Below are 12376 nucleotides of genomic sequence, written 5' to 3' on the forward strand. Positions count from 1 at the left end.
GTTAGTGAGCATTTCTCCTTCGTCAAGATAATGCATCCACCTGACATGAGGTGATATATGTGTTATATCAAGAAGCTGATTAAACAGCATGATCACTACACAGGTGCACATTCTGCTGGGAACAATAAAAAGACCACTCTAAAATGGGCAGTTTTGTCACAACACAATTCCACAATTGTCTAAAGTTTTGAGGGAGTGTGCAATTGGTATGCTGACTGCAGTAATGTCCACCAGAGCTGTTGCCAGAGAATTTAATATTCATTTCTCTACCACAAGCCGCCTCAAACGTTGTTTTAGAGAATTTGGCAGTATGTCCACCCAGCCTCACAATCCCCGACCAAGTGTAACCAGGCCAGCCCAGGATTTCCACACCCGACCTTTTCACCTGTGGGATCATCTGAGATGATCAGCCACCCAGACAGCTGTTGAAACCGTGGGTTTGCACAACCGAAGAATTTCTGCACAAACTGTCTGAAACCGTCTCAGGTAAGCTCATCTGTGTGCTCGTCTCCAGGGTCTGACAGCAGTTTGGCGCCGTAACCGACTTCAGGGGACAAATGATCACCTTTGATGGCCACTGGCATGCTGGAGAAGTGTGCTCTTCACGGATGAATCCTGGCCTCAACTGTACCAGGTAGATGGCGGGCGTCATGTGGGCGAGCGGTTTGCTGATGTCAACATTGTGAACAGAGTGCCCCATGGTGGCAGTGGGGTTATGGTATGGGCAGACATTAACTACGGACAACGAACACAATTGTATTTTATCTATGTCAATTTGAATACATAGTCATACCGTGATGAGATCCTGAGGCCATAGATGCCATTCACCCCCTAGACTTTTTCTATTGTGTTATTGATTGTACGTGTGTTTATTCCATGTGTAACTCTGTGTTGTTTGTGTCACACTGCTTTGCTTTATCTTGGCCAGGTCGCAGGTGTAAATGAGAACTTGTTCTCAACTGGCTTACCTGGTTAAATAAAGATTAAATAATATAATAATATTAATAATGTTTCAGCGTGAAAATGCACGGCCCCATGTTGCAAGGATCTGTACACAATTCCTGGAAGCTGAAAATGTCACCCGACTGGTGTTCTGATCCACACTCCTACCTTTTTTTAAAGGTATCTGTGACCAATAGATGCATGTCTGTATTCCCAGTGAGGTGAAATCCATAGATTCGGGCCTAATGAATTTATTTCTATTGACTTATTTCCTTATATGGACTGTAACTGAGTAAAATCTTTGAAATTGTTGCATGTTGCGATTATATTTTTGTCCAGTGTACAATAGTCATGGCTGCACAACACTACAGTGAATACTACAGTATACTACAGTCATTACTACAGTATACTACAGTCATTACTACAGTATACTACAGTCAATACTACAGTATACTACAGTCATGTCCGCCAAAACACTACAGTGAATACTACAGTATACTACAGTCATGTCCGCCAAAACACTACAGTGAATACTACAGTATACTACAGTCATGTCCGCCAAAACACTACAGTGAATACTACAGTATACTACAGTCATGTCCGCCAAAACACTACAGTGAATACTACAGTATACTACAGTCATGTCCGCCAAAACACTACAGTGAATACTACAGTATACTACAGTCATGTCCGCCAAAACACTACAGTGAATACTATAGTATACTACAGTCATGTCCGCCAAAACACTACAGTGAATACTACAGTATACTACAGTCATGTCCGCCAAAACACTACAGTGAATACTATAGTATACTACAGTCATGTCCGCCAAAACACTACAGTGAATACTACAGTATACTACAGTCATGTCCGCCAAAACACTACAGTGAATACTATAGTATACTACAGTCATGTCCGCCAAAACACTACAGTGAATACTACAGTATACTACAGTCATGTCCGCCAAAACACTACAGTGAATACTATAGTATACTACAGTCATGTCCGCCAAAACACTACAGTGAATACTATAGTATACTACAGTCATGTCCGCCAAAACACTACAGTGAATACTATAGTATACTACAGTCATGTCCGCCAAAACACTACAGTGAATACTACAGTATACTACAGTCATGTCCGCCAAAACACTACAGTGAATACTACAGTATACTACAGTCATGTCCGCCAAAACACTACAGTGAATACTACAGTATACTACAGTCATGTCCGCCAAAACACTACAGTGAATACTACAGTATACTACAGTCATGTCCGCCAAAACACTACAGTGAATACTACAGTATACTACAGTCATGTCCGCCAAAACACTACAGTGAATACTATAGTATACTACAGTCATGTCCGCCAAAACACTACAGTGAATAATACAGTATACTACAGTCATGTCCGCCAAAACACTACAGTGAATACTATAGTATACATTTATAAATGTTTAGTCATTTAGCAGATGCTCTTATCCAGAGCAACTTACAGGAGCAAATCGGGTTAAGTGCCCTGCTCAAGGGCACATTGACAGATCTTTCACCTAGTCGGCTCGGTGATTCGAACCAGCAACCTTTTGGTTACTGGCCCAGCGCTCTTAACTGTCAGGCTTCCTGCCTCCCCAGTGAATTCTATAGTATACTACAGTAAAGTCCGCAAAAATATAAATATATTTATATGAATATAGTAATACTACAGTATTTAGACTATAGTATACTAAAAGTATTATTTTATGTGGGCGTAGCGCTCACTCATATCTATAGACCTCTTCAAAGGACTCTATTTTAACTGTTAAAAAAGTGATGCTAGTGTCAAGTGACTGTGACCCCCAAAACTTCCAATGGCCCAATACATCCAATGGGCCAATACATCCAATGGCCCCAATACATCCAATGGCCCAATACATCCAATGGCCCCAATATATCCAATGGCCCCAATATATCCAATGGCCCCAATACATCCAATGGCCTCAATACATCCAATGGGCCAATACATCCAATGGGCCAATACATCCAATGGCCCCAATACATCCAATGGTCCAATACTTCCAATGCCTGCAATACAATATATCAAATGGCCCCAATACATCCAATGGCCCCAATACATCCAAAGGCCCCAATACATCCAATGGCCCCAATACATCCAAAGGCCCCAATACATTCAATTACCCAATACATCCAATTACCCAATACATCCAATGGCCCAATACATCCAAAGGCCCCAATATATCCAATGGCTGCAATACATCCAAAGGCCCCAATAGATTCAATGGCCCAATACATCCAAAGGCCCCAATATATCCAATGGCTGCAATACATCCAAAGGCCCCAATAGATTCAATGGCCCAATACATCCAAAGGCCCCAATAGATTCAATGGCCCAATACATCCAAAGGCCCCAATAGATTCAATGGCCCAATACATCCAAAGGCCCCAATAGATTCAATGGCCCAATACATCCAAAGGCCCCAATATATCCAATGGCTGCAATACATCCAAAGGCCCCAATAGATTCAATGGCCCAATACATCCAAAGGCCCCAATAGATTCAATGGCCCAATACATCCAAAGGCCCCAATATATCCAATGGCTGCAATACATCCAAAGGCCCCAATAGATTCAATGGCCCAATACATCCAAAGGCCCCAATAGATTCAATGGCCCAATACATCCAAAGGCCCCAATATATCCAATGGCTGCAATACATCCAAAGGCCCCAATAGATTCAATGGCCCAATACATCCAAAGGCCCCAATAGATTCAATGGCCCAATACATCCAAAGGCCCCAATATATCCAATGGCTGCAATACATCCAAAGGCCCTAATAGATTCAATGGCCCAATACATCCAAAGGCCCCAATAGATTCAATGGCCCAATACATCCAAAGGCCCCAATAGATTCAATGGCCCCATACATCCAAAGGCCCCAATACATCCAAAGGCCCCAATATATCCAATGGCCCCAATATATCCAATGGCCCCAATATATCCGATGGCCACTATACATCCAAAGGCCCCATACACCCATTAGCAGATAGAGGAAAACCCAGAAAGCTGCTCCTCTTCGCAGACGTTGTCATTTTAGTGAACTCATAGTGTTGTCTTGGTTTATCTGCAATGACTTAATTAGGGCCTGCTTTGTTATAATTTAAAAAAAGCCTGAACACTGGTACACTGTGTACTGTACACAGTTTTCACGTGGTGGGTAGGGAGGGGCAATGCGATGATCAGTGGATAACATGGATCGTGTGACTCTTCATCATCTGCTTATTTGTTGACTGTCCTACACTTCTCTATGGTGGTAAAGTTTACATGACTCCTCTTTATCTCTCTCTCTCTCTCTCACTCCCCTCTTTCTCCTCTCTCTCTCTCTCTCTCTCTCTCTCTCTCTCTCTCTCTCACTCTCCCTCTCACTCCCCTATCTGTCTCTCACTCCCCTTTCTCTCTCTCTCTCTCTCACTCTCTCTCTCTCTCTCTCTCTCTCTCTCTCTCTCTCTCTCCCCTCTCTCTCTCTCTCTCTCTCTCACTCCCCTACCTGTCTCTCACTCCCCTTTCTCTCTCTCTCTCTCTCTCACTCCCCTCTTTCTCCTCTCTCTCTCTCTCTCTCTCTTTCACTCCCATCTCTCTCTCTCACTCCCCTCTTTCTCCTGTCTCTCACTCCCCTCTTTCTCATTTCTCTCTCACTCCTCTCTTTCTCGCTCTCTCTCTCTCTCTCTCACTCTCCTCTTTCTCCTCTCTCACTCCCCTCTCTATATCACTACCTTCTCCCCCCCCTCTCTCTGTCTGTCTTGTGTGTTGTGCTGTTAAGTGTGAGGATGTATGTGTTTACCTGGCTGATATGTTGCTGTAATGCATGTATGCTGCCACCACCACTCCTGTTCGCCCTCGGTTCCCCTACAGAGACAACATCAAACAAGGCTTACCAATCAGGAAGTATTGCTTTCACATATTGGTCATTCAGAAGATATCTATTGGGAAAGGAAAATGACGGCCGTCTACTGTCTCTGAGCAGCACAAACCATAGAAAGGGTCTGATACTGTATGTATATGACAGCGGTATTGTTTCTCAACATGCTTGAGAGGGCTTTAGTTAGCACAGTACAGTATCACACAGTATCTCACCTTGTTGTGTATCACTACTACATTGTGACTGTCTGCACTCAGCCAACTGTCCATAGCCTTACAGATAGTGCAGATCTTATCCAGGGCAGGCGCGTGGTGGTCCGGCCAGCCAAAGTCCAACACTTTTGGGTTGAGCTGGTTGATGTCACAGCGTTTCTCGCTGAGGTTGAAGAGCTGAAAGAGCAACGTGTTTCATCTCATTGAGTTCCTTTTTATTTTAATGACAGAGGGCAAGCTGATCGTAGATCAGTGTCTACAGGGGCATTGGCGAGGGTAAGCTGATCCTAGATCAGTGTCTACAGGGGCATTGGCGAGGGTAAGCTGATCCTAGATCAGTGTCTACAGGGGCATTGGCGAGGGTAAGCTGATCCTAGATCAGTGTCTACAGGAGTAACTTCAGGATGATACAGATCTACAGTCAGCTTTTTGGTTTTCCCCCCTTAAAAGGAAAGCCTATGAATTGGTAGTGTGAGCTGATCCTAGATCAGTGGGGTGGCCCTCACCAGGTAGTTGTCTTGGTGTTTGGAGCGCAGCATGGAAGCCACCTCGCGGAGGTTTGCAGAGTAGCTGTTCTCATCCGCAGAGCTGGAGAAGGAGACTGAGATGATCCTCTCAGTGATGTAGACCAGGTCCAACTCATAGTTCTCTTCCAGGGCCTGTAGCAGACTCACACTCCTGAGGGAGGTAGGGAGGGAGAAAACTTTTTACACTTTCCGAGTCAATAAAGCTTTGTGAATTAAATTAATGAAATTGTGAGAGTGAGGGCTGTAGGGAGATCTTCCATCACAAGTTGAATCACAAGTTGAAGATAGTTGACTACTTTTACTTACTTTATTGCATTGCTTTGGTAACATCAGAGTCTCTTTCATGCCAATAAAACATATTTTGAATTTGAGATGGTGAGAGAGAGAGAGAGAGAGAGAGACAGCCAGACATCAGAGGGACCCACGTGTCATATCATGGTAGGACAGATGTAATGAGATGGAGAGAGAGAGAGAGAGAGAGAGAGAGAGAGAGAGAGAGAGAGACAGACAGCCAGACATCAGAGGGACCCCCGTGTCATATCATGGTAGGACAGATGTAATGAGATGGAGAGAGAGAGAGAGAGAGAGAGAGAGAGAGAGAGAGAGAGAGAGAGAGAGAGAGAGAGAGAGAGAGAGAGAGAGAGAGAGAAGAGAGAGAGAGAGAGAGAGAGAGAGAGAGAGAGAGAGAGAGAGAGAGAGAGAGAGACAGCCAGACATCAGAGGGATGTCATGGAGGGATGCCATATCATGGTAGGACAGATGTAATGAGATGGAGAGAGAGAGAGAGAGAGAGACAGCCAGACATCAGAGGGACCCCCGTGCTATATCATGGTAGGACAGATGTAATGAGATGGAATCCAGCGCCTTCCAAAAGCATAATCTATAAAACCCACTATCTGCAACTGACTGAATACTGTCCACAGTCTTAGCTGAATCTCATTTACTGAGGACAGGATATCACTAAATCAATGTGGGGTCACGGTAGCTTCCAAACTCCAGCTGCTGTTCAGTACATTAAACACACACACACACACAGACACACACACACCAGTCAGTACATTAAACACACACTACATGTTTCGTTTGGATCCACTCAGACAAAAAGAGAATGGCGAGAGATTTATTCAATGGATAAAAATATGTTGCATTCCGTGAGTGTACAGCTCAGGAGACTAAACAAAACATTTTTGTCACTTGATAGGAATCTAGCATATTCTGGGCAGAGCAGAGAGAGAACGACCACATGACTTTTCACAATCTGGTGTATCTGGACCTTAATCGGGAGTCTAAAACAGACTGGGAGAGATTATGACTCAGGGAGAGAGTCTACTAGGAATATTTCCCATGTGTCAACGCTGGAGCGCCGACTTGGAGGATATTGCTCATGTGTCTTCTACGGGCAATACACTGGTTATACAGTGATAACATGCGGTACATCTGGCACTATGAGACAGTTATTAGTCACAAGGACTAGACAAAGCAATACAGTGCCTTGCGAAAGTATTCAGCCCCCTTGAACTTTGCGACCTTTTGCCACATTTCAGGCTTCAAACATAAAGATATAAAACTGTATTTTTTGTGAAGAATCAACAACAAGTGGGACACAATCATGAAGTGGAACGACATTTATTGGATATTTCAAACTTTTTTAACAAATCAAAAACTGAAAAATTGGGCGTGCAAAATTATTCAGCCCCTTTACTTTCAGTGCAGCAAACTCTCTCCAGAAGTTCAGTGAGGATCTCTGAATGATCCAATGTTGACCTAAATGACTAATGATGATAAATACAATCCACCTGTGTGTAATCAAGTCTCCGTATAAATGCACCTGCACTGTGATAGTCTCAGAGGTCCGTTAAAAGCGCAGAGAGCATCATGAAGAACAAGGAACACACCAGGCAGGTCCGAGATACTGTTGTGAAGAAGTTTAAAGCCGGATTTGGATACAAAAAGATTTCCCAAGCTTTAAACATCCCAAGGAGCACTGTGCAAGCGATAATATTGAAATGGAAGGAGTATCAGACCACTGCATATGTACCAAGACCTGGCCGTCCCTCTAAACTTTCAGCTCATACAAGGAGAAGACTGATCAGAGATGCAGCCAAGAGGCCCATGATCACTCTGGATGAACTGCAGAGATCTACAGCTGAGGTGGGAGACTCTGTCCATAGGACAACAATCAGTCGTATATTGCACAAATCTGGCCTTTATGGAAGAGTGGCAAGAAGAAAGCCATTTCTTAAAGATATCCATAAAAATTGTCGTTTAAAGTTTGCCACAAGCCACCTGGGAGACACACCAAACATGTGGAAGAAGGTGCTCTGGTCAGATGAAACCAAAATTGAACTTTTTGGAAACAATGCAAAACGTTATGTTTGGCGTAAAAGCAACACAGCTGAACACACCATCCCCACTGTCAAACATGGTGGTGGCAGCATCATGGTTTGGGCCTGCTTTTCTTCAGCAGGGACAGGGAAGATGGTTAAAATTGATGGGAAGATGGATGGAGCCAAATACAGGACCAGAATTGGAAGAACCTGATGGAGTCTGCAAAAGACCTGAGACTGGGACGGAGATTTGTCTTCCAACAAGACAATGATCCAAAACATAAAGCAACATCTACAATGGAATGGTTCAAAAATAAACATATTCAGACCTGAATCCTTATCGAGAATCTGTGGAAAGAACTGAAAACTGCTGTTCACAAATGCTCTCCATCCAACCCCACTGAGCTCGAGTTGTTTTGCAAGGAGGAATGGGAAAAAATGTCAGTCTCTCGATGTGCAAAACTGATAGAGACATACCCCAAGCGACTTACAGCTGTAATCGCAGCAAAAGGTGGCGCTACAAAGTATTAACTTAAGGGGTCTGAATAATTTTGCACACCCAATTTTTCAGTTTTTGATTTGTTAAAAAAGTTTGAAATATCCAATAAATGTCGTTCCACTTCATGATTGTGTCCCACTTGTTGTTGATTCTTCACAAAAAAATACAGTTTTATATCTTTATGTTTGAAGCCTGAAATGTGGCAAAAGGTCACAAAGTTCAAGGGGGCCGAATACTTTCGCAAGGCACTGTATATGCCAAATGTTCTCTACTAAACACAAATACAACGTGCTTTCTTCATTTCTTTCTCTCCTTCTGTTAGTAAATGCCTCACCCAGTCTCCTTCTGTTAGTAAATGCCTCACCCAGTCTCCATCTCTTAGTATATGCCTCACCAAGTCTCCTTCTGTTAGTAAATGCCTCACCCAGTCTCCTTCTGTTAGTAAATGCCTCATCCAGTCTCCTTCTGTTAGTAAATGCCTCACCCAGTCTCCTTCTCTTAGTATATGCCTCATCCAGTCTCCTTCTCTTAGTATATGCCTCACCAAGTCTCCTTCTGTTAGTATATGCCTCACCCAGTCTCCTTCTCTTAGTATATGCCTCACCCAGTCTCCTTCTCTTAGTATATGCCTCACCAAGTCTCCTTCTGTTAGTATATGCCTCATCCAGTCTCCTTCTCTTAGTATATGCCTCACCAAGTCTCCTTCTCTTAGTATATGCCTCACCCAGTCTCCTTATATTAGTATATGCCTCACCAAGTCTCCTTCTCTTAGTATATGCCTCACCAAGTCTCCTTCTGTTAGTATATGCCTCACCCAGTCTCCTTCTGTTAGTATATGCCTCACCCAGTCTCCTTCTGTTAGTATATGCCTCACCCAGTCTCCTTCTGTTAGTATATGCCTCACCCAGTCTCCTTCTGTTAGTATATGCCTCACCCAGTCTCCTTCTGTTAGTATATGCCTCACCCAGTCTCCTTCTGTTAGTATATGCCTCACCCAGTCTCCTTCTCTTAGTATATGCCTCACCCAGTCTCCTTCTGTTTAGTATATGCCTCACCCAGTCTCCTTCTGTTAGTATATGCCTCATCCAGTCTCCTTCTCTTAATATATGCCTCACCCAGTCTTCTTCTGTTAGTATATGCCTCACCCAGTCTCCTTCTCTTAGTATATGCCTCATCCAAGTCTCCTTGTCTTAGTATATGCCTCATCCAGTCTGTTATCTTAGTATATGCCTCATCCAGTCTGTTCTCTTAGTATATGCCTCATCCAGTCTGTGATCTTAGTATATTCCTCATCCAGTCTGTTCTCTTAGTATATTCCTCATCCAGTCTGTTCTCTTAGTATATGCCTCATCCAGTCTGTTCTCTTAGTATATGCCTGATCCAGTCTGTTCTTTTAGTATAGGCCTCATCCACTCTTACCATCTTTCAGTCCTTCGCTCCCTCTCGTTTTACCTCTCTCCTTACTACTCTTGTAGAGGTTATACTGATAAAACAGAGGTTTGGTTCTCCTGATTCAGAGGGGTCGGGTTAAATACGGAAGACACATTTCAGTTGAATGCATTCAGTTGTTCAACTGACTGGGTATCCCCCTTTCACCTTTCCCTTTCCCTCCAGACACCAGCATGCACTGGGCACCAATCTGCTTCTCATCAGCGCTGCCACGGAGCCACGGGCCAAAACTACAGCCTTCTTTCACTCTATCAGCCCAGCGCATATCTCTCCACGCTCAATTACGAAGCTGCACCGATCACCTTCACGCATTTAAACAAACACAGCCGGTGAAACATATCCCCTTTATCACTGATAACCAATGCACGATACAAGTCCCATTTGGCATGTGATGAGAAGAATATATGTGAATATGTGTGATAATGATCCATTACGGTGTGTGTGTTTCTTTGTGGGTAATGTGTAGGATATGTGACGAGCCAGATGGAGCATATGATTGGTTTGAACTGTATCCTTGGTTTTGTGGGGGAAAGCGCTCAACACTTACACTATACAGCTGTGTCAATGTTCAAAACTTCACTGCTGTTGTATATTTGTCTTGTAGTATAATACCTCATCGCTACACCAACTCATCTCTACACCACCTCATCTCTACACCACCTCATCGCTACACCACCTCATCTCAACACCACCTTATCGCGACACGACCTCATCGTAACACCACCTCATCTCAACACCACCTTATCGGAACACAACCTCATTTCTACGCCATCTCATCTCTACACTACGCCACCTCATCGCTACACCAACTCATCTCTACACCACCTCATCTCTACACCACCTCATTGCTACACAGCCTCATCTCAACACCACCTCATCTCTACACCACCTCATCGTAACACCACCTCATCTCAACACCACCTTATCGCAACACGACCTCATTTCTACGCCATCTCATCTCTACACTACGCCACCTCATCTCTACACTACTTCATCTCTATGCCACCTCTTTTCTACACCACCTCATCACTACACTACGCCCACTCATCTCTACACTACACCACCTCTTCTCTACACTACGCCACCTCATCTCTACACTTCACCACCTCATATCTACACTACCTCTTCTCTACGCTACCTCATCTCTACACCACCTCATCTCTACACCACCTCTTCTCTATGCCACCTCTTCTGTACGCCACTTCATCTCTACACCACCTCATCTCTTCTCCACCTCATATCTACACCACCTCATCTCTACACCACCTCATCTCTACACTACCTCTTCTCTATGCCACCTCATCTCTACACCACATCAGCTCTACACTACCTAGTGGTTAGAGCGTTGAAAGTTTGCTAGATCGAAACCCCGAGCTGACAAGGAAAAAAATAGTCGTTCTGAACAAGCCGTCATTGTAAATAAGACTTTTTCTTAACGGACTTGCCTAGCAAAATAAAGGTTAAATAAATCTCTACACAAGTAAAGCACAAATTGACAGCTTATGTAATGCCAGGAAGAATATGACACAGAAAAGAGTAGCCTATCTGGATGTCTGAACGGCTATTTCAGGTTTAACTACAGGGCTTGCTGGTTAGCTAGAGGTTGTTCTCTTGACACAAATGGACAATTTCAACTGCTGCTTGCCGCTTGCCTCTCACAATGGGAATGCATTGTATTCGGAGCTGTGTAAAAAAAAACATATTTAAAAAGCTAACAAACGGTCTCAAATGTCTCCCAAAAGTGCCCAGCTATATTACATTACTGCTTCCCCCAATGAAGTTAATGTTTTTTTTGGCATGAAAAAAGAGTAACGTACTCTTAATAAAATAAATAAGCTCTGCACATCTATAGCTGTACAAATAGGGTCTAATAAAGTAGACACAAGCGTCCTTGGTGGGGTTAATGTGAAGAACCTATAGGTCCTGTCAGTAGAACATGGACCAAGGCCTGCTATCCCATTGTGCGTAGGAGCGATTGAAGGACGAGGACGGAGTGAGCCATAAAACGAACTGCACAGAGAGATCCATAGGGAGTGAGTCTACTTTCATATTTTCATTGCTACCCCTTTTCAGGTTTCTTCATATTGGTGAAAGACGGGAACTTAAACCATTTTAAAGTCCCTGTGTGAGGACTTTTGTTTCCCTGTTGGTGTTGGCTAGGAAGGGGGAGAGGAAAGAGGAGGAGATGAGAGATGAGGAGAGGAGAGAAAACATAAGAACAGAACACAACAGAACAGAACGGAACACAACACAAGACAACACAACATAACACAACAGAACACAAAAGAACAGAACAGAACAGAACAGAACAGAACATAACACAACAGAACACACCATAACACAACACAACAGAACAGAAAACTACAGAACACAACACAACAGAAAACTACAGAACACAACAGAAAACAACAGAACACAACAGAACAGAAAACTACAGAACACAACACAACAGAAAACAACAGAACACAACACAACAGAAAACAACAGAACACAACACAACAGAAAAC

General features: G+C 43.5%; 1 protein-coding gene across 9 annotated transcripts in view; it reads right to left on the reverse strand.

The window, feature by feature from the left end:
- The window catches only part of LOC110520604 (tensin-1), a 325072-nt gene that overhangs the window by 83828 nt on the left and 228868 nt on the right, over window positions 1-12376 (reverse strand). For all 9 annotated transcript variants that reach the window (XM_090230422.1, XM_090230420.1, XM_090230425.1 and 6 more), the window contains 3 exons: window positions 5574-5745; window positions 5071-5244; window positions 4778-4842 (listed from right to left, as the gene is read on the reverse strand). In XM_090230422.1, coding sequence (XP_090086548.1) covers window positions 4778-4842; window positions 5071-5244; window positions 5574-5745 — 411 coding nt within the window. The remainder of the gene's footprint in view (window positions 1-4777; window positions 4843-5070; window positions 5245-5573; window positions 5746-12376) is intronic.

The sequence above is a fragment of the Oncorhynchus mykiss genome, chromosome 3 (assembly GCF_057628025.1).
Source record: "Oncorhynchus mykiss isolate SJ-2025 chromosome 3, ASM5762802v1, whole genome shotgun sequence".
NCBI classification, from domain to species: domain Eukaryota; kingdom Metazoa; phylum Chordata; class Actinopteri; order Salmoniformes; family Salmonidae; genus Oncorhynchus; species Oncorhynchus mykiss.